This window comes from Ranitomeya imitator, chromosome 7, assembly GCF_032444005.1.
Source record: "Ranitomeya imitator isolate aRanImi1 chromosome 7, aRanImi1.pri, whole genome shotgun sequence".
NCBI lineage: Eukaryota > Metazoa > Chordata > Amphibia > Anura > Dendrobatidae > Ranitomeya > Ranitomeya imitator.
Window position 1 is genome coordinate 88,793,384 of NC_091288.1, and position 24,074 is coordinate 88,817,457.

Consider the following 24,074-nt stretch of genomic DNA (forward strand, 5'->3'; position numbering starts at 1 on the left):
GCAGCTGCCGAGCACTGATCAGTGACACAAATCACTGATCGGCACCAGTGCTTGCTTTTTTCTGGGACTTTTTTCCCTGACTATCCCCTCTTTGCGTCACTAAATGCGTGCATCTTACAGCCGCCGAGCCGATGATCAGATGCACATCACTGATAGCTTTTTTTGTGTCTATTTTTTATCCCCTTTTTGCATTACATCCATGCGTGGGTCCTATAGCCATTGAGCGCTGGTTAGTGATGCACATCACCAATCGACATCCTTTTTTGAAAAAAAGAATTGAATAAAAAAGAATTTAGATTTGCTGATATGACTAGAATAGGGACATTAAAAATATACCGTAGTATTCAGCGTCTACTACAGTAATTTTTACTAAATTGAGTCAGGGATAGTGTCAGATAGTAAAGAGTAAAAAAAGAAGCAAAAAAATATATGAGATTAGTTAGTAGGACTAGATTAGAGACAAATAAAAAGATACCATAGTAATCAGAATCTTCTACAGTATCATTTACTGAATATAATCAGGGTTAGTGTCAAATTCCAGAGTGGAAATAAAGCATCACATCCGTGCGTGCGTCCTACAGCTGTCAAGCACTTATCACTGACACACATCACTGATCGGCATCCAATTGTTGTTGTTTTTTGTGTGAAAAAAACAGTAAAAAATAATAATTTAGATTAGTTGATAGGACTAGATTAGGGACAGTGAAAACATATTCTAGTAAACAGTGTATACTACTGTATCTTTTACTGAATATAGTCAGGGTTAGCGTCAGATAGCAATGTAGAAAAAAAGAATCACATCAGTGGGTCCTTGGAACATCTCTGCCGGCATCACTGCATGGCTTTCCATATCCCTTCTTACTCACCACTCCGGGCCATGTTGTGAGTTCTGTCCTCTGCTCCATGCTCTGGGCCTCATGTCCTTGCTTGCTGCATACTTCCTGGCTGTATGCTTAGGGCGGCGACCTCCGCAATTTCTGTTTCTTATTGAGACTGTGTGCACCTTCCTAAGGTGTCCCCAGCCAATTGTCAAGAGGCATCAGGTACTTAAGGCATCTCCACCCCTAGGGGGATGCCTGAGCAATACACTTTCTCAGTTAGTGTCTTGCTGCTGAATTGCCAGGTCGGGTCCTTACTCTGCCACCCTGGGGGTTTCTTACTCAGGCCCGTCTCTGTGTTCTTGTGTCTCGTTTCTGCCTCCCAGGGGGCTGTGTACACTGGTCTGTACCTGTATCCTGTGTCTCTCATTTCTGCCTCCCAGGGAGATGCATACCCTGGTCTGAATCCTTGTTCCTGTACCTTATTTCATACCTGACCCTGTCTGAACTAAGTCCTATACCTGCGTCCGTTTGTATCCCTGTCTGTAGCCTTTCCTATCCTGCTGTGTTTCCTTGCGTTTACTCATTCTGCTCTTTGCTACGCACCCTGTGGCTCTGCTCTTTGCTCCGTATCCTGTGGGTCTGCTCTTTGCTCTGCAACCAGCGGTGCTACTCTTTACTCTGCTCTGCTCCGCATTATGCTATTCTGCTTTGCACCCCATCCTGCAGTTCTGCTCTGTTCCGCATCCCGCAGTTCTGCTCTGCTCCAGCTCCGCTCTCTGCGGTTCCTGCCCCTTTAGTCGGTACTGGCTCCTACCAATTCCTGTCCCTCCAGTCTGAACTGGTTCCTATCTGTTCCCTACTCGTACCTGCCTATGTTTCTGCCCTACCCGTTACAGTCCCGATTCCTCCAGTCTGTGCCGTGCCCACCTGCCTGCCAGAGTGCCAGCTGTTCCCGCCCGCCTGCCAAGAGTGCCAGCCATACCTACCTGCCAAGAGTGCCAGCCGTGCCCGCCTACATGCCAAGAGTGTCAGCCATGTCCGCCTGTCTGCCAAGAGTGTCAGCTGTGCCCGCCAGAGTACCATTCGGGCCCGTCTGTACTTGTCCGCACCTGGTATTAGTGTTCAGTCCCTCAGTGGGATCAGCTGCCACAGCCAGACATCGCCCTGGAGTGGTACCTGGTAGTTACCTGCCGCACAAGCCTTACATCACCATCAGAGGCTCCAGTGAACACCAAGGTAGTTGCTTAGTCACGCTCCTTCCAGGGAAGTCTGGTTTGAGGCACAGTGGGGCCACAATCCCTCGCTCGCGCCACCCAGTCAGGGCACGAGCGTGACAGTCCTACATTCGTCGAGTGCTGATCGGTGATGCACATCACTGTTCATTATACGGTTGTTGGTGTTTTTTTTTCTTTTTTGTTTTTCTTTTAAATAATAAAACAAATAATTTAAATTAATTGATAGGACTAGATTAGGGACAGTAGAATATACTGTAGTAATCAGCATCTACTACAATATTTTTTTACTGATTATAAAATATAACAAATTTGGCACTCGGTACTTGAAAAGCAGAGGTTCCTTTTATTATGCACCCAAATAAATGTTATAAACGTTTTCGGTCCGGCATGGGACCTTCATCAGATCAATTCTAAACATGAGCTGGATTTGAAAGCGCAAGGGGTAGGAATTCCCACGGCTTTGCTCCATCGCTGCTCCACGGACTGCGGTTCTCAGCGCTGTTCCATTGTAACGTCTTTGCCTCTACCCCTTACACTTTATGTGTCACGCGGTACCAAGCAGCTGTTCAGCTTATACCTTCTATAGCAGACTCAGTGCCCTGATGCACCTTTGCATATAAGGTCGTTTCTTCATATCCAGCTCATGTTTAGAATTGATCTGATGAAGGATCCCATGCCGGACCGAAAATGTTTATAACATTTTTACCTGACTTGGGCACCAACAGCACCACAATCCTCGAGTGCCGTGTTTCTCTAAACCTTTTTACTGATTATAGTCAGGGTTGGTGTCAGATAGTTGCGGGTGATCAGTAATTTTTCTTTTACTGATGTCTGTTTAGTAAATTTGTTTGACAAAATTTTTAGATTCTTTTTATTTTTATCTTTTTCTTTCTAGATTTTTTCTTTTTTTCTTCAAAATAAATTTTTTTTACAGCAAACACTCACATACACACAGTTGGTATGCACACACATACCACATACATGAAAAAAATGTCCCGCTCGTCCCAATCACGGAATTCAGCAGAGGAGGCTGTTGTGAATTCTGTTATCGAACTCCCTCCTGTGGTCATGAATGGTACTTCGGCTGGTTCTGTCCATGGACTCCCTCTGGTGGCTGTAAGTGGAGCTGCTGCTTCTGAGGTTCCTTCCACAGGTGACGTAGTTTATTCTTTGGCTGGCTGCTCTATTTAACTCCACTCAGATCGTTACTCCATGCCAGCTGTCAATGTTCTTATACTGGTTCAGTTCGCTCTTGGATCTTTCTGGTGACCTGTCTACTCCAGCAGAAGCTAAGTCCCTGCTAGTTAATTATTTGTTCATTGTTTCCTTGTCCAGCTTGCTTTCATGATTTTGTCTTGCTAGCTGGAAGCTCTGGGATGCAGAGTGGCACCTCCGCACCGTGAGTCGGTGCGGAGGTCTTTTTGCACACTCTGCGTGGTCTTTTTGTAGTTTTTTGTGCTGACCGCAAAGATACCTTTCCTATCCTCAGTCTGTTTAGTAAGTCTGGCCTCCCTTTGCTGAAACCTGTTTCATTTCTGTGTTTGTGACTTCATCTTAACTCACAGTCAATATATGTGGGGGGCTGCCTTTTCCTTTGGGGAATTTCTCTGAGGCAAGGTAGGCTTTATTTTCTATCTCTAGGGCTAGTTAGCTCTTAGGCTGTGAAGAGGCGTCTAGGGAGAGTTAGGTACGCTCCATGGCTATTTCTAGTTGTGTGATAGGATTAGGGGTTGCGGTCAGCAGAGCTCCCACTTCCCAGAGCTTGTCCTGTGTGAGTTTAACCATCAGGTCGTTCCGGGTGCTCCTAACCACCAGGTCCATAACAGGAGGCATATACCTTCTTTGCCTCCGACACTAATAGTGAGGGAGAAGATGCCACCTTCCTTTACTTTTCATCCCCCTCCTCTAGTGATACCAAACTGCCATGCAGATGCCTCAGGACAGAAAATGAACCAGCACCCACCTTTAGTGACCCGTATGGACCTCACTCCCTGAAGATTATGAGCCACAGATTCCTGTGAGACTATGCGGATCTTACTGTGAGGTTTTCATATACTGGTTTCCCCACTCTTTTTATGCATCTTTTATTCATATCCTGTTTTTATATTTGTCTTTTTACAGGTAAAACCTTTTGCAGATATTATATATGGTGAGTGTGATTTTTTTTTAGTTGCCGGTATATTATCACAGACACATGTAGGCAAGATACAGTGAATTTTGTTGGTTTATATATGTTATATAAAAGATAAAATCACAACTCAAAATATGTAACATTGTTACAAATGTGGAGTAATATTATTAACATAATTGATTAACATACCTTCAAGTATGTGGTCTGCGGTTTTGAAAGCCTCGTCAACATCACCATGGTGTAATTTCTTATCCGGTTCAAAAAAGGAGTCATGTTTTATTGCATCCTTTAATAAAAAGCAGAGGCAGACGAGATGAGATAGTGAATACTCTGTCTTAGACCAAACTCAGATATCTGTTTTTTTTCTTACATGTGAAAAAGTAACCATTTTTTTTAGTGTGTTGGATTGATCTTGGTCTGTGTGTCAGTTTTAACAACCCGTGTGTCATTCATTTTACTCATATTAATACAAAAATTATAGAAGGTTTTCAAAATTTCTTCTAACTGCTCAGTGAAGTACAGGCGGCATATTGACGACATCTTTGTAGCACCCAAGTGTTATCTATTTGTATTCACTTAAATGAGCACCGTAAGCTGAATCTCAATCTAGATACTAAATTACATATAATTTTTAAAGGGAATTTGTTACCTTTTTTGTCCTTAAATAAGTTGTCACTCTGTGAAAATGTCTCCAATTCTTATAAAACTTTGCTAAGCAACTAGTTATTTGCCAAAGAGTGGCACTGCCTAGTGGATAATCTACAATGTTTTACCTGATCATTTGATCATGGAGAGTAAACAAAATATTGTAGGACTAAGAACTGTCGGAATAAGGTGAGCAAGTTCTCTATATGCTGCATATTTTAATAGACATTCAGATATTTTCAAACTAAAATATAATATAATAAACATTTTTACCTCAATAGTGAAAATCACTGGTGTAATATCTTCATAGATGATTTTCACCTTTTTGGCGGCTTGTTTTGCATGCTCTGGTTTGTCAGCCACGACAGCACAGATAATGTAGCCGACACACAGCACCTTTACAAATAAAAATAGAACAGAATTTTGCTTTTCTGCTTTACCTGTCTGCTTTTACCTGTTTGCTATATATCAAGCAGACAGGTAAAATATAATTTAATAAAAAAACTTGTAAATCGGACTCTTGCTGTGAATACTGGTTATTTTTCTGCTCCCCTGGATCTACGTCTTGAATTTTCCTTTGTTTAAAATTTTAAAGAAGCCCTCCACCTCCCATCAAAGTTTTTATCTTCATAATATATTGCAATCATCACATTATAAAGCACTGTGTGCTCACAATTGCTCATTTTGCCTTTCTACCCAGCTACTTCTTCTCTTTTCTCTGCTATATGCAGAAACAGGAAGTCTCTTTTCCCTGCATGAATCATTCCCGTCTCCATCTCCTGACCCAGCTGCTCCCTCTTCCCCCTATCAGGGACTTTTGCAGTGACTTATGACTCACGCAGGGAAAATTGACCTCCTGTTTCTACATAGAGCTTAGAAGGATTTAGCTAATCAGTTTTTAATCATGTGATGTAATAGACCTAATGGGAAAGAGAAGAATTAGATATGACCTGTTGAAGCACAATGTAAGCGCGAAACGATCGTCGTCTGTATTTGCTCCATCGTTTTATCCGCTTGCTGTTGGTATTATGATGCTACAATAAAGGATTTTGTTGCACGGGACGGTATGTGCCTGTCCGCTTTCTTTTCAATGGATATACAGATTCTCTTTCTTTGGAAGTGGTACCCGTAATCCCTGGTGTGTGTACAGCTTCATTAACCCGAGGTCATACAGCTGTGCCTTCATCCTGCCTCTCTCCCATGGTAAGTGATGTGTGTGTGCTGGGGGGTTATACACAGCTCAGCATTCAGAAAATGGGTAGATTTGTAGCAGATAAAACAGTGACTATAGCAAAACTTCAGCAAGCAATCCAGTAAGTGACACATTGCTGGAATCAGGATCTCATGCTGCTCCCAGATAACATAGTATTTACCTGGTGACCGATTCTCTTTGAACTACTATTATAACTTCTCTTGTGAATCCCATTTTAATTTGAAAAATAAATTAAATTTATTTGCTTGTTCACACTATGTTCAGGTCCCCTTCTTTAGTGTTAAAGTTGCAAGATAACAACCCTGTACATTTGGTCTATATGACGGAGGAATGCCGAATGTTCAGTACAGAAGACACCAATCTCAGATACTCTTTTTTATTGCTTTTTGTTGACATAGATACTCTTTTAAATGTTATTCTTGGGCCTTCTGGCCCAAGTTTAGCGTCTGTTCCACAATACATTGCTTGAAAGGGTTATCCAGGACTATTACATTTTTTACTATGGGTTGAAGAACTAACAGGCAGGTAAACCGCTCCTGCCAGCAATTCAGCAGCTTCAGCTAATTTTGCAGCGGCTTCTCATCCACTCTGCTCTGTTGATGAGGCATGACTGTCGGCATCATGCTGATTGGTGGGAAACCGGCTGTCATTCAGCATCCCATCGACAGAACATCCTGAAAGTAGAAGAGCTGCTCTGTTGATGTGAAGCAGCTGAATCACCTGCAGGAGCGGTCAGTGACTGCTCTGAGCCGATGCCGGGTTGAACAGACATGTAGCTGCCTCTGTTAGCAACTACCTGCCTCTTAGTTTTTAGGCCCTTGTTAAAAAATAAAATGGTCCTGTATAAGCCCTTTAATAGTGTTTGTTGTATTTTGCACACTGCAAGAGAGTGTGACGAGTGTATTGATTACATGTTATAACTGACAAATGACTATCAACATGACGAAGTTGATCCATTCATTTACAGTGGTTTTCTTGATTTAACTGGGAATGAGATAACATATTTTTGTCTTTTTCGGAATTTTATATAATTATGCCAATTCACTTAAATGGAACAGAGATGCAAAACCCAGTAATAAATGGAGCTGTAGCTATCATGATCGCCCACTCCTCCATTTATGCAAAACTTTTCAGAGCCCTGATTCTCAGGATCACTGGAGACCCTAGCAGTCAGACCCCCAGTGATTGGAACGTTATCGCCCGTCCCAGGAACAGGGGATATCTTCCAGTCTTGAGCCCAGCTCCTTAAGAATATGGTGATATCTGATTCATGTTCTGGCAGATTACACTCCATGACGTACCGTATTGTCTGCCAATAACTGGTCAGGCCAATCATAATAAGAAAAGTTATTTGTTCCAGGAACATCTTTGGCAGTAATAATGTCGCACACTCCTGGCATGCTCAGCGCTTCTGTTACATCTAGGGATCTGTGACAGACAAATAGAAATGTATAGGATGAAACAGTGAAAAATGCATACAATAATGCTGTCCAACAACTCCTCAAAACTTGTCCAGCTAGTTGCATGCACTGTCTCACTAACCTAACTGACCTATACACATTGTGCATGACTAATGTCTTACTGGTGTGGGTAAACCACTGTGATCTCGCTAATTGTGTAAATGAAGTGGCAATGTGTTAAGCGAATGGCCTCTTTGTCAAGTCAAGTTGGGTCTGCGGGATATTTTTTGTCTCATTACGGACACTGCGATTCAATCTTCACTGACCAAACATTAATGACTTATCCTATCAATATGACATCAATAATAGAGGCATTTTAATATTGTGGCTGGGCCAACAGGCGTAAAAATTAGTGAGTTCACACCCTAATTTGCAACTTTTTGGGTTTTTCTTACTCACATGCCATCTTTTTTAAAAGTTGGTGGTACTTACTGATCTATGAGTGACCCAACAAAGTTACAATATTTTCTGCCTATAAATTCTGTAACTTTATGTAGGACAAATCTAGATTGTATTTTATAGCACAAGCACAGTAAGTAATGTGCTTCATTTGCCTCATAATAAATCAGGCACATGTACCATCAGGAAGATCGGTGGAAAGTTATGCCAGCCTTCATATATCTCCTCTAATGTGGATAGTGAGAAAATGCCTTCACAGTGACATATGAGAAATAACTGCCCGTGAGAAAGGCATCTCAATGCTTACAGTCCCAAACTATGCTTCAGTTAGAAAAACAGGGAAAAGTTTCCTAACCACAGCTAGTTAATCTGTATAAGAATTCCGATTTTCTTATCTATAATGCAAGTTTTGTTTTTAATGGACCAGCTGGTCATAATATCAAGACCAATTATATACATTATTAGAAAGAAAAAAATGAAATAGAAGAACAGTCTGACCTTATGACCATTAGGCATACTCACATGATTTTCGCATGAGCTTTTGAGCTTGTGACCAAAGCCAGAAACAGCTCTCCCTCTATGATAGGCATGTCATCACAGTACACTGCTTCCCCAGACACTTGCATCATGGCTGCATGGTGCATCACCGGACGTCCAACGGCATCCTGGGTGGGCTGATGAGTTGTAATGTCCTAGGAATTATATAAGCAAATGTTGTTCAGTCATTCTACTGAAATGAGGAAGAAAAACCTTTTACACCATACTCAAAATAATCCCCAGATTTACAATTACCATGTTCAAAATATCTGCAAATCAAATCAGTACTATACCTGCTAAAATCATTTAGAATGCTAAAGTGATTTAGCAAAAACTCTGTTGTAAGTAAATAAGTAATAATACGTGTAAATTACATAGTGTACTTAGTTTACATTGTTTTGATGAAAAAAGCAGAAAAGCCATCCCACCGCAACAAGGTTTCCCCAATCAGGATGGTCCTATCCATAATGTAAAACCTCTCCTTGCACCATCAGGCCTCACTAGATGGGGGCAGAGCAGGATCCTGGCCTGACTGTTTGGACATCTTCCCGTTGAAAGCTATATACAATAATAGCTATTATAGCTTTCCAAGGGCAGGTGTCTAGACAATCTGGCCTGGGTCCTGCTCTGTAACCGTCTATTGAGGCCTGATGGTGCAAGGAGAGGTTTTACATTCGAGATTAGAGATAGAACCATCCTGATGGGGTACACCTTGTCGCGGTGGGATGGATTTTCTGTTTTTTTTAATCAAAAAATGTAAACTAAGTACCCTATATATTTACGTGTACTATTACTATTTAGTTACCGTATCTACTTCCTGCAGGGTATTTTTTCATTATTTTTTATCTTAGGTTATGTTTGTTAATGGCCACAACATGAAAGGGCATATACACATTGCACTTATATCAGCATGTGTTCCAGTTCATTTGCTTGGTTTTGCAACATTGAAATTGCAACAACAACAAGGAAAAGTCAGGGGATTATTGAAATCACAAGATGAATAGATATGTTAGCGATATGCAAATGAGGAAAAAATGGAAACAAAATTTTTTAACAATCTCGATTTATTCAGCATCAATTATGACCCATAAATACAAGCTACTATAAATGAGTTTATTAATGATTTTCTGAGGAATATTCTGCCACACTGATTGCACTTGGGCACAAAAATCATCAAGATCCACTGCTGCTTTGCAATTGTCGACCAATGATGTCCCAGATGTGCTCAAATGGAGAACTGTCCAGAGACGCTGCCAGCCATAGTAGCACATTTAGGCCATGCAGATTGCTGAATGTAGCGCAAGCCACATGTGGCTTGGCACTGTCATGTTGAAAAATGGCTCCTGGGACATTTTGGAAAAATGGCCATACTACTGGTTTCATGACCAAATCAATATAATTCATAGTTGTTGGTGTACTCGGAATGGAGACTATAGTGCCCTGGCTACCCTATATTATGTCACTCTACACCGTCATCCTGAGAGTAGGACAGGTGTGAAGGCCTCTTGATCATGTTTCACATATGGTCTCCAGACCAATCTTTGGCTGTCATTCCAAGACAAATGTGGGACTCATTGCTGGAGAACATATATCTCTATTCCAGCCTTCATTGCTCCATTTCAGCCTTTGGCCTCTTTGTGAAGACCACATGGGTAATGCCATAAAGAGACTGTCATGAATAAACATCACACCAGTCCTACTCTCGAGATTATGGTGTGATGGGATATGAGTGGTAACTTGACGCCTCTGGTCTTCATTTCAGGTAAATTAACAACTCGGTGTTAAATTACATTCTTGTCTCCCATAGAGAACATCTAGGGCATCATTGCTAGGAATTTGGAAAGGAAGCTGCCAGCAGTGGATCTTGATGATTTGCGTACCCAACTGCATTCAGTGTAACAGAACATTCCTCAACATCCATTAATAACCTCATTGATAGCAGCCAAGGTGTGTAAGTGCGTATATTGTTGCCAAGTGACGCTCACACTCGATACTGAATAATTCGTGTTTTGAAAATGTCTAAAATTTTTCAGCATTTGCATATCATTAATATATCTATCCATCTTGTGATTTCCAGAATTCCACTATTTTTGCTTCTTGGAGTATTGAAGTTTCAATGTTGAGGAGTGTGTATGAAGACTACAGATTGCAGTGGCCTAAAATAGTCATAATGTAAACCTAACAGCATAAAATATATATTTATATAAATATATTACTACAATGCTTAGCTAGAATTTAGGCTAGCGCAGTTGCAAATATATATCATGTTGTCGAGGTTAAGTTAAATAGTGCATTCTTTTGTTCCTAATTAGCATAGCATGCCTTATCAGCTGTTATAGCGAAAAACTCACCTGATATTTCTGCATACTCTTTAGTGTCGTATTCTGCATTACAGGACTTTTTACACTGTTTCTCTGGGCTATGTCTACAGGACAGATGTGCCCATTCACACTGTACTAAAGGTAAATGTACAACAAAAACATTATAATTTGAGGAAAAATGTAAATGATTTACCCCAATAGATAACATATGTTCTTCTACTTTAGATCTGTAGCCAGAAAGGGATCCAGTCTGAGGACTGCTACCTACAAGGTGATAAAGCTTTTAGAGCTTTTTATAATGCAGGTGCAGCTGTGATTAGCAGATTTTCGAGGGTCATGCTTCTGATAGTCCCAGCAAACAGCGGATTTTTGGAAATAAATATACAGAAATCACCGCGCTACACTGAGAAAAATTAAAATGAGACATACGCGAGGAAAAAAATTGTACACAAATCTAACCATCAATTCTCTGTCTTCACACGGACAGAACACCACCATCATTAGTACAAGTGAGTATCCTATAGCCCTGGTTGGTCATATTTGTGTACAATTTTTCCCTCACGTATATCACATTTTCATTTTCCCTCAATTTAGCGCGGTGATTTCTGTATATTTATTTCCAATTATCACTATTTACAGGGACCTACACAGAACCTGTTCTAATCGCCAGCTGCTTCTGAGTTTTTTCCCCCCTTCCTCCCCGCGTGAGAAGTGCCAGCGGATTTTGCTAGAGTTGTCCCTTTAATAGTCCCAGTCCCCAAGTACATGTGCTGCTGACTCTGTGCAGTTCTCCAATCTGGCACATAAGGAAGAATGAGGTGCCCGAGTGTGGGATTCTATGGCGCTTGTGTAACCTAATAGGGCATATGGGTGAGGGTTGTCTTCATGATATTACCCTTTTAATGAGATTGAGACCTGTATAAATACATATGCAGTAAGTGCCCCAAATAATAGATGCTGGCAAACAGAATTGTATTATTCAAAACGTATTACTGTAGAATTGAATGCAAGCAAATTTGGAGCCGTGTCTCACAAGCTACGCTGTAATCACTTGAAAGGCATAAAAATGAGTGCAACAATTATGACTTCTAAATAAATTGGTAAATACAAGGAAGAAGCACTATGAGCTTTATATTATTGGTCCAATTAATTAATGTGGCACATTTATGAGCTTTGGCATACTACAATGGGATATAGGAAATTCTAGTAAATATATATTAACCTCTTTTTGACATTTGGGGATAATAGTACGCCGATGTCGGACTTCCCCTGTTTAGTGCAGGCTCCAGTGCTGAACCTGCACCTTTCCGAGCACATGTCAGCTGATATATACAGCTGACATGTGCCCACAACAGCCGCGGGTGGAATCGTAATACACCCGCGGCTGTTAAGTAGTTAAATGCCACTGTCAATCTCTGACAGAAGCCTTTAACTTGCGCTTACCGGAAGCGCATCACTAAATCCACCCATTGGTGCCCCTGTCACATGATCGCGGGTCACCGATAGGTTGGCATTGCAACCAGAGGTCTCCAGCAGACCTCTTTGGTTGTTATAGCCAGATTGCAATGAGCGTTGCCCGGTGGTCAGTGCTCATAGCAAGTGAGCATTTCTGTTACACACAGGCGATCTGATCATCGCCTGTGTGTAGCAGAGCAGATCAAAGTACTGCAGCTTCTAGTCTCCCATGGAGACTATTGAAACATAGAAAAAGTAAAAAAAAAATATTTTTAAAAATATATAAATAAAAAACAATAAAAAATCAAATATACACATATTTGGTATCGCTATGTTCAGAATTATCAATATAAAGAAAGAATTAACCAAATCGTTAAACAGTTTAACGAAAAAAAAGTCAAAACACCAGTATTATTTTTTTTGGTAGATCAAAAGATCGTTTCAGCACCAAAACGGTATCATTAAAACGTCAGTTCGGCACGCAAAAAATAAGCCTTCACCGAACCGGAGATCATGAAAAATGGAGACGCTATGGGTATCGGAAAATGGTGCAATATTTTTTTGTTAACAAACGTTGAATTTTTTTTTCACCACTTAAATAAAAAAGAACCTAGACATGTTTGGTGTCTATGAACTCGTAATGACCTGGAGAATCATATTGACAGGTCAGTTTTAGCATTTAGTGAACATGGTAAAAAAAAAACCTAAACAGCTGTGGGACTGCACTTTTTTTTGCAATTTCACCGCACTTGGAATTTTTTTTCCCATTTTCCAGTACACAATATGTTAAAACCAATAGTGTCGTTCAAAGGTACAACTTGTTCCACAAAAAACAAGCCCTCACATTGCTATTTTGACAGAAAATAAAAAAGTTATGGCTCTGGGAAACACGGGAGCAAAAAACGAAAATGCAAAAACAAAAATACCTTTGGTCGTTAAGGGGTTAATAGCGTCGATACAATCAATTTGCATGTCCCAGTCCATCAGCAATGACAGTGGTCTGTGGCTGCTGGACATGATTTGGAGAGCCATATCTTACCTGCTGTCCTCCCTCCTGGCTTTTCTTTTGAATAGTCAGTGTGGCGTGACGTCATCCTTGCGGCATGATGCATATGTGACATTGCGACAGGCTGCCTTATAAAAACATGAATGCTGTCAGGTAAGAGGTGGTTCTCCAGCTCCCATCATATAGCTATAAACCACTGTGGTGGTCCATGGAATAGAACATGCAAATTTATTTCCACCAAATAATTTATATGTACCAGTACATATAATTCTGAGCTCCTGCAGCACTGCTCCTTGGTATCAGAAAAGTTCCCGTAAAGTTACTAAATATTTCATGTAGGTTTTACCTGTGGGATTTTCTAAATTATTGATAAAATGAGTACCGTTATTTGTTTAGTTGACCATTCTTCAGATACAGTATATGGTTATGGATCCGGACCCGTCGAAGCACCTGTGTGTGCGAAACGGCCGTCGTCCGAGCTCCTATACCGCACCCTCGTACATACCTGATGTCATGACGGATGTAATTTATATTTTTTCTCCAATAAAGACCACAATCTTCACAGCCAATTTGGGGTGAGTGCCGCATATTTTCTTCTTCTCTACTACGTACAGTATATGGTTAACACAACATAACCCACCTCTGAGTTCAGGGCTTGTAACACTTCTAGGTAGAATTTGAAAAGAAAACTAACAGTCAAAGTTCTTCTGTATTCTACCTTCCCTCCCGGAGCTGAGGGGGTAAGGGAAATCTCATCCACAATAAATCTGCATGCTTCACCCAGTGTCTCCTCATTCCACTGCCTGGTTAGATGAAAGGGTTAAATGAGACTATATGAACATATTAATTATATGACAATGCGCCACGTAATAATATTGCTGCAAACCTTCCAATGACGGCTTCTCTCGCCTTGTTTGCTTGAACCGTGCTGGTGCCAGTACCACCAAAGTAAATATTCATGTCTTCAATGATGTCTGAATGATCTCGGAATAGCACTCTCATTCCTGACACCAGTATAGCCATAGAGTTCACCTTTCTCTGTGCCTGTCTGAAGCCAGAAACAACTTCCCACTGTGGACGGAGGGCAATAATGTTAAAACTAGCTGTTTTCAGCCAGCTAACGCTCGGCACGTTCATTGCTATCTAATTAACACTGCTGGTGATTAAGCCTTGTGTGGTAATGTGTGGGGACGGAGCCTCGTGTGGTAATGTGTGTGGACTGAGCCTTGTGTGGTAATGTGTGGGGACGGAGCCTAGTGTGCTAATGTGGGGGGACGGAGCCTTGTTTGGTAATGTGTGGGGACGGAGCCTCGTGTGGTAATGTGTGTGGACTGAGCCTCGTGTGGTAATGTGTGGGGACGGAGCCTCGTGTGGTAATGTGTGTGGACTGAGCCTCGTGTGGTAATGTGTGGGGACAGAGCCTCGTGTGCTAATGTGGGGGGACGGATGTTATGGCTGGCAATTAGGCAACACAGCGTGCAATAATCAGCGCACATACAGAGATCTGGCAATAACCAAAAACAATAGGACGAGCTCTGAGACGTGGAATCTCTGTAGACTGCAGTACCTGATCTATCCTCACACAACTATAAGCAGCAGTGGATTGCGCCTATCACTACCTATGCAACTCGGCACTGCCTGAGGAGCTGACTAGCCTGAAGATAGAAATACAAGCCTGACTTACCTCAGAGAAATACCCCAAAGGAATAGGCAGCCCCCCACATATAATGACTGTTAGCAAGATGAAAAGACAAACGTAGGAATGAAATAGATTCAGCAAAGTGAGGCCCGATATTCTAGACAGAGCGAGGATAGCAAAGAGAACTATGCAGTCTACAAAAAACCCTAAAACGAAAGCCACGCAAAGGGGCAAAAAGACCCACCGTGCCGAACTAACAGCACGGCGGTGCACCCCTTTGCTTCTCAGAGCTTCCAGCAAAAGTTAATAGCAAGCTGGACAGAAAAAACAGAAAACAAACTAGAAGCACTTATCTAGCAGAGCAGCAGGCCCAAGGAAAGATGCAGTAGCTCAGATCCAACACTGGAACATTGACAAGGAGCAAGGAAGACAGACTCAGGTGGAGCTAAATAGCAAGGCAGCCAACGAGCTCACCAAAACACCTGAGGGAGGAAGCCCAGAGACTGCAATACCACTTGTGACCACAGAAGTGAATTCAGCCACAGAATTCACAACAGTACCCCCCCCTTGAGGAGGGGTCACCGAACCCTCACCAGAACCCCCAGGCCGACCAGGATGAGCCACATGAAAGGCACGAACAAGATCTGGGGCATGGACATCAGAGGCAAAAACCCAGGAATTATCTTCCTGAGCATAACCCTTCCATTTGACCAGATACTGGAGTTTCCGTCTAGAGACACGAGAATCCAAAATCTTCTCCACAATATACTCCAATTCCCCCTCCACCAAAACAGGGGCAGGAGGCTCCACAGATGGAACCATAGGTGCCACGTATCTCCTCAACAACGACCTATGGAATACATTATGTATGGAAAAGGAGTCTGGGAGGGTCAGACGAAAAGACACCGGATTGAGAATCTCAGAAATCCTATACGGACCAATAAAACGAGGTTTAAATTTAGGAGAGGAAACCTTCATAGGAATATGACGAGAAGATAACCAAACCAGATCCCCAACACGAAGTCGGGGTCCCACACGGCGTCTGCGATTAGCGAAAAGCTGAGCCTTCTCCTGGGACAAGGTCAAATTGTCCACTACCTGAGTCCAGATCTGCTGCAACCTGTCCACCACAGAATCCACACCAGGACAGTCCGAAGACTCAACCTGTCCTGAAGAGAAACGAGGATGGAACCCAGAATTGCAGAAAAATGGAGAGACCAAGGTAGCCGAGCTGGCCCGATTATTAAGGGCGAACTCAGCCAACGGCAAAAATGACACCCAATCATCCTGGTCAGCGGAAACAAAACATCTCAGATATGTTTCCAAGGTCTGATTGGTTCGTTCGGTCTGACCATTAGTCTGAGGATGGAAGGCCGAGGAGAAAGATAGGTCAATGCCCATCCTACCACAAAAGGCTCGCCAGAACCTCGAGACAAACTGGGAACCTCTGTCAGAAACAATATTCTCAGGAATGCCATGTAAACGAACCACATGCTGGAAGAACAAAGGCACCAAATCAGAGGAGGAAGGCAATTTAACCAAGGGCACCAGATGGACCATTTTAGAAAAGCGATCACAGACCACCCAAATGACCGACATCTTTTGAGAAACGGGAAGGTCAGAAATGAAATCCATCGAAATATGTGTCCAAGGCCTCTTCGGGACCGGCAAGGGCAAAAGCAACCCACTGGCACGTGAACAGCAGGGCTTAGCCCTAGCACAAATTCCACAGGACTGCACAAAAGCACGCACATCCCGCGACAGAGACGGCCACCAAAAGGATCTAGCAACCAACTCGCTGGTACCAAAGATTCCTGGATGACCGGCCAGCACCGAACAATGAAGTTCAGAGATAACTTTACTAGTCCACCTATCAGGGACGAACAGTTTCTCGGCCGGACAACGATCAGGTTTATTAGCCTGAAATTTCTGCAACACTCTCCGCAAATCAGGAGAGATGGCAGACACAATGACTCCTTCCTTGAGGATACTCGCCGGCTCAGATAACCCCGGAGAGTCGGGCACAAAACTCCTAGACAGAGCATCCGCCTTCACATTTTTAGAGCCCGGAAGGTATGAAATCACAAAATCAAAACGAGCAAAAAATAACGACCAACGGGCCTGTCTAGGATTCAAGCGCTTGGCAGACTCAAGATAAGTAAGGTTCTTATGATCAGTCAAAACCACCACGCGATGCTTAGCACCCTCAAGCCAATGACGCCACTCCTCGAATGCCCACTTCATGGCCAGCAACTCTCGGTTGCCCACATCATAATTACGCTCAGCAGCAGAAAATTTCCTGGAAAAGAAAGCACATGGTTTGAACACTGAGCAACCAGAACCTCTCTGTGACAAAACCGCCCCTGCACCAATCTCAGAAGCATCAACCTCGACCTGGAACGGAAGAGAAACATCAGGTTGACACAACACAGGGGCACAGCAAAAACGACGCTTCAACTCCTGAAAAGCTTCCACGGCAGCAGAAGACCAATTAACCAAATCAGCACCCTTCTTGGTCAAATCGGTCAATGGTCTGGCAATGCTAGAAAAATTACAGATGAAGCGACGATAAAAATTAGCAAAGCCCAGGAATTTCTGCAGACTTTTTAGAGATGTCGGCTGGGTCCAATCCTGGATGGCCTGAACCTTAACCGGATCCATCTCGATAGTAGAAGGGGAAAAGATGAACCCCAAAAATGAAACTTTCTGCACACCGAAGAGACACTTTGATCCCTTCACGAACAAGGAATTAGCACGCAGTACCTGGAAAACCATTCTGACTTGCTTCACATGAGACTCCCAATCATCTGAGAAGATCAAAATGTCATCCAAGTAAACAATCAAGAATTTATCCAGATACTCACGGAAAATGTCATGCATAAAAGACTGAAAAACAGATGGAGCATTGGCAAGTCCGAACGGCATCACCAGATACTCAAAATGACCCTCGGGCGTATTAAATGCCGTTTTCCATTCATCTCCCTGCCTGATTCTCACCAGATTATACGCACCACGAAGATCAATCTTAGTAAACCAACTAGCCCCCTTAATCCGAGCAAACAAGTCAGAAATCAATGGCAAGGGATACTGAAACTTAACAGTGATCTTATTAAGAAGGCGGTAATCAATACACGGTCTTAGCGAACCATCCTTCTTGGCTACAAAAAAGAACCCTGCTCCCAATGGTGACGACGATGGGCGAATATGTCCCTTCTCCAGGGACTCCTTCACATAACTGCGCATAGCGGTGTGTTCAGGTACGGACAAATTAAATAAACGACCCTTAGGGAATTTACTACCAGGAATCAAATCGATAGCACAATCACAATTCCTATGCGGAGGTAGGGCATCAGACTTGGACTCTTCAAATACATCCTGAAAGTCCGACAAGAACTCTGGGATGTCAGAAGGAATGGATGACGAAATAGACAAAAATGGAACATCACCATGTACTCCCTGACAACCCCAGCTGGTTACCGACATAGAGTTCCAATCCAATACTGGATTATGGGTTTGTAGCCATGGCAACCCCAACACGACCACATCATGCAAATTATGCAGTACCAGAAAGCGAATAACTTCCTGATGTGCAGGAGCCATGCACATGGTCAGCTGGGCCCAGTACTGAGGCTTATTCTTGGCCAAAGGTGTAGCATCAATTCCTCTCAACGGAATAGGACACCGCAAAGGCTCCAAGAAAAATCCACAACGTTTAGCATAATCCAAATCCATCAGATTCAGGGCAGCGCCTGAATCCACAAACGCCATGACAGAATACGATGACAAAGAGCACATTAAGGTAATGGACAAAAGGAATTTTGACTGTACAGTACCAATAACGGCAGAGCTATCGAACCGCCTAGTGCGTTTAGGACAATTAGAAATAGCATGAGTAGAATCACCACAATAGAAACACAGTCTGTTCAGACGTCTGTGTTCTTGCCGTTCTACTTTAGTCATAGTCCTGTCGCACTGCATAGGCTCAGGTTTACTCTCAGACAATACCGCCAGATGGTGCACAGATTTACGCTCGCGCAAGCGACGACCGATCTGAATGGCCAAGGACATAGACTCATTCAAACCAGCAGGCATAGGAAATCCCACCATTACATCCTTAAGAGCTTCAGAGAGACCCTTTCTGAACAAAGCCGCTAGTGCAGATTCATTCCACAGAGTGAGTACTGACCACTTCCTAAATTTCTGACAATATACTTCTACATCATCCTGACCCTGGCATAAAGCCAGCAGATTTTTCTCAGCCTGATCCACTGAATTAGGCTCATCGTAAAGCAATCCCAGCGCCTGGAAAAATGCATCAACATTACTCAATGCAGAATCTCCTGGTGCAAGAGAAAACGCCCAGTCCTGTGGGTCGCCGCGCAAAAAAGAAATAATAATCAAAACCTGTTGAATAGGATTACCAGAAGAATGAGGTTTCAAGGCCAAAAATAGCTTACAATTATTTCTGAAGCTCAGGAACTTAGTTCTGTCACCAAAAAACAAATCAGGAATCGGAATTCTTGGTTCTAGCATCGATTTCTGATCAATAGTATCTTGAATCTTTTGTACATTTACAACGAGATTATCCATTGAGGAGCACAGAGCCTGAATATCCATGTCCACAGCTGTGTCCTGAAGCACTCTAATGTCTAGGGGAAAAAAAAGACTGAAGACAGAGCTAAGAAAAAAAAATGATGTCAGGATTTCTTTTTTCCCTCTATTGGGAATCATTGTGCGGCTCCTTGTACTGTTATGGCTGGCAATCAGGCAACACAGCGTGCAATAATCAGCGCACATACAGAGATCTGGCAATAACCAAAAACAATAGGACGAGCTCTGAGACGTGGAATCTCTGTAGACTGCAGTACCTGATCTATCCTCACACAACTATAAGCAGCAGTGGATTGCGCCTATCACTACCTATGCAACTCGGCACTGCCTGAGGAGCTGACTAGCCTGAAGATAGAAATACAAGCCTGACTTACCTCAGAGAAATACCCCAAAGGAATAGGCAGCCCCCCACATATAATGACTGTTAGCAAGATGAAAAGACAAACGTAGGAATGAAATAGATTCAGCAAAGTGAGGCCCGATATTCTAGACAGAGCGAGGATAGCAAAGAGAACTATGCAGTCTACAAAAAACCCTAAAACGAAAGCCACGCAAAGGGGCAAAAAGACCCACCGTGCCGAACTAACAGCACGGCGGTGCACCCCTTTGCTTCTCAGAGCTTCCAGCAAAAGTTAATAGCAAGCTGGACAGAAAAAACAGAAAACAAACTAGAAGCACTTATCTAGCAGAGCAGCAGGCCCAAGGAAAGATGCAGTAGCTCAGATCCAACACTGGAACATTGACAAGGAGCAAGGAAGACAGACTCAGGTGGAGCTAAATAGCAAGGCAGCCAACGAGCTCACCAAAACACCTGAGGGAGGAAGCCCAGAGACTGCAATACCACTTGTGACCACAGAAGTGAATTCAGCCACAGAATTCACAACAGACGGAGCCTCGTGTGGTAATGTGGGGGGACGGAGCCTCGTGTGGTAATGTGTGGGGACGGAGCCTCGCGTGGTAATGTGTGGGGACGGAGCCTCGTGTGATAATGTGTGTGGACGGAGCCTCGTGTGGTAATGGGGGGACGGGATTATGTGTGGTGATGTGGTGGAAGGCGGAGCTACTATGCAGGGGGCGGGATTAGCAAGTAATCACGATGCCTCTTATATATATAGATAAGCCCTTGGAAATTACATGTAGGAGCCAATGTAAAATATCACATCTTTCACAGGTTCCACAATAAAAAACTCCAGCCAATGTCATACCATAGCAAGACTGACATTATGGGATGTTTTGTCATTCACTAGAATATGACACTACAAACCTCAGCAATGCTCATAGATTCTCCAGGACACAAAGTCACAAATGATATATAGTTGTACTTGAAAAGTAGCGAAATTACTTTAAACACCTGGATAACCCCTTGACGTAACTGTACGTAGACACTCTGGTCTGCATGTGCGGAGAGAGCTCAGTAGATGAGCCCACATCACACGCAGCAGAGGGCAGTTGTGTTATCCAGATGGAATCTGGCTGTAACAGCAGCAAGCAGAGCTAGCTCCAGTCACTGCTGTTTAACCGTTTAGATAATGCTATATGTCATTGACAGCAGTATTTAAACAAAGTGATCGCTGGTGTGAACATGCAGGGATATTTTAAAAAAATCTATAAAATAATAATTCTTATCACCCCCTATGGAACGTTCAGTTTATATCTACAAAAGCGCTCCAAAGTTTTACTTCAGATAACCTTTATCCATCAATATTATTAGCTCAACTAACCTACCGCCTTTCTCCAAAAATAAGACAGGGTCTTATAATATTTTTTATACCAAAAGATAGGTTAGGTTTTTTTTAGCTGATCTTATTTTTTTTCCATGAACAACAATCCATATTTATTCTTGAACAAAAAGAATCAACATTTATTCAAATATGTCATCACATTCTCGAACATCAACATAAGGCCGGGGGTCACAATAGCGTATCACATCTGATGCGAGAGCATTGGATGCAATATGGTAATGACACTTGGCTCCTGCTCTGTTCCTCTTGCATGAGAGAATTACAGCACAGCTGCGGAGGACACGGAGAAATTAATTTCTCCATATCCTGTTTCCGGTGTCAGCGGGATCCGAGTGCAGTGCGATGTTTCACACGCACCTATAGACTTGTATGGGTGAGTGCAATCCGAATTTTTCATGGAATCGCAGAATGCTGTGTTTGTGTCCTGTCCAATAGCAATCCGTTCAGAGCAGGAAAAAAAATGTCATTGAGAACAGAAGCATTGGATTAAATTGGTACAAATCCAATCCAATTTTTAATCGGATTACATTTGTCCGATTTAATTGCAAATGGGAGCGAGTCCTAACTCATCAAACCCTGAATTCCATTATGACTTTTTTAACATTTTACACCTGCTGATGAAGAACGATGGAGTTAGAATGATCACTGATAGATCATTCTGTCCCCATCAATATCATGCTATTGACAGCACATCTCCTGTTTACATTGTTTACTCAGCAATGGTCCTGATTCATTAAAACTGGCGTCGTGCAGGCCAGTCTTAATAAATGGGGCCAATAGAGTAAGATGCACTTACCGTAATTCGTTAAAAGGCGTGCACAACTTAATAAATTAGGAATCTTATAAGTGCCATGCACCTCTGGCACAAATCTGCATATATATTGTGACAAAATCACTGGTAAAGTGCTGGAGGGAAGATATGTTTCCCTGTGCTTAATGGCGTCAGTGATGTAAAACCCAGAGATTTTCATTAAGCACATTAAGTGCTGTGAGGTGGAAGGTTGTCCACCTTATTTCCACCCCAGGGTCTGGTCTGGGGCTTAAGTAGCTGGCCTCCAGAGGCAGTATGTGTTCAGTGTCTGGAGAGGAACACTCCACAGAAGAGGTTGTTTTTTGCCAAGAGGACCATGTTTGTATTACTATACCTTGGTTTATGCTGCCTATAATAAACCACAGGAGGTTCTTAAAGAGACAGTGATACTGTGACTACCTCCGTGTACGCTGAATGAGCCACAACATGTATATAAACACACTGACTGCGCATACATACATATGTACACACACAGGTATAAACACACACTTCATATACATACTAGCCTGCCTCCTCTTCCGCTCTAGACTACTGCAGTGAAGAGACCTTTTGTGGCATCATGGTCACATGACGATAATGTCACCAAAGGTCCTTAAGCAGGCTTAACCTTGGAATAAAAACACTGGGGGCCCTGATAAATAGGCTGACTTGCTCTCCCTTCCCTCTAACACTGGTTTTGCATACCGACCTTTCCCCTGTTCAGTTCCTCTAGACTCCTGCCCTTGAGAGATCTTTGGTGACATCATGGTCACATAACTGTGAAGTCACCAGAGATCCTTAAGCAGTCTTAACCTCGGACGTGCGAGGGGTGTGGTGGGTGCCTGGACTGCTAATGCCAGTTAGGAAAGGTATGTGACTCTGTTAAGTATGGGGTTTATGCCAATCACTTTTGTTGAACATTTGGGTCATAAATATATGTTGCACATATGCTATATACCCCTTTTGGGATTATTGTTGTTCAATTTATCTATACTAGGCATGTTTTGCCCCTGCACATACTCTCACATATAGAGTGTTTGTTACCCTCCATTGTAATGCCTGCTCTGGCCTTATGCTAATTGGTTGATTGCTGATTGTGACCATTTGGCTCCTGATGCTAGCAGTCACTCCATTTCATACATATTTAGTCTGGCTGGGATAGCACGCGTGCGGGTTCATGTGTGCAACAGATATTAAGTGCAACAGTTTAAAGTGCTTGGCAGACAATAGCAGTTGAACAGGGCAGGAGACAGGTAAGGCGCATAAGTTTTTCAAACAATCATGCTTCTTGGTCAGTCATACTACATTATGCATTGATCATATCCATCTGCTTCTTATTTGTTTTTACTTCTGCTTTCTCACAACTCGCCCGCCCTTTAACACATTCTGGTCACTCTCTCTATATCCACCCCTCCCTTCTCCCCTCTCCCATGTATAACTCTGAGGCTCTACTGACATTGCTTACCCACTCCAAACCACCCACTACCGCCATGCAGCACTCAAAACATTCATACAAATCATCCCACCACCTGCTCTTTCTGTTTTTTCTCCTTCTACTAGTTGCAGGTGACATCTCCCCAAACCCTGGACCTCCCTCCACCAGCATACATTACTCTCCTCCAGCTACATATAGAAACCCTATTAATCTTATTAACATTCAGTGCATGCCTTCTCAAATCGCTTTCCACTATGCTCTCTGGAATGCACGGTCTGTGTGTAACAAACTAACTTACATTCACGATCTTTTCCTCTCTAATTCCCTTAACCTTCTGGCTATTACAGAAACCTGGATCCAGCATTCAGACACCACCGTAGCTGCCGCACTCTCGTTTGGTGGGCTGAAATTTTCACATACCACCAGACCTGAGAACAGACAGGGTGGAGGTGTTGGTTTCCTCCTTTCATCACAATGTGCTTTCCAGGTCATCCCCCCGATTCCCTCACCCACATTTCCTTCCTTTGAAGTCCACGCCGTCAGACTCTATAAGCCCTTCTCTTTGCAAGTGGCGGTTGTTTATCACCCTCCAGGTTCCTCCCGCCTGTTTTTAGACCACTTTGCCACCTGGCTT

The 24,074-nt window shown here is 42.8% G+C and overlaps 1 protein-coding gene across 1 annotated transcript in view; it reads right to left on the reverse strand.

The window, feature by feature from the left end:
* Positions 1 to 24,074, reverse strand: part of LOC138644799 (aldehyde oxidase 1-like) — a 155,432-nt gene that overhangs the window by 90,406 nt on the left and 40,952 nt on the right. The window contains exons 13-19 of the mRNA XM_069733617.1: positions 14,110 to 14,294; positions 13,864 to 14,026; positions 10,793 to 10,897; positions 8,427 to 8,596; positions 7,347 to 7,473; positions 5,106 to 5,228; positions 4,377 to 4,473 (exon numbers count right to left, since the gene is read on the reverse strand). Of these exons, the coding sequence (XP_069589718.1) occupies positions 4,377 to 4,473; positions 5,106 to 5,228; positions 7,347 to 7,473; positions 8,427 to 8,596; positions 10,793 to 10,897; positions 13,864 to 14,026; positions 14,110 to 14,294 (970 nt within the window). The remainder of the gene's footprint in view (positions 1 to 4,376; positions 4,474 to 5,105; positions 5,229 to 7,346; positions 7,474 to 8,426; positions 8,597 to 10,792; positions 10,898 to 13,863; positions 14,027 to 14,109; positions 14,295 to 24,074) is intronic.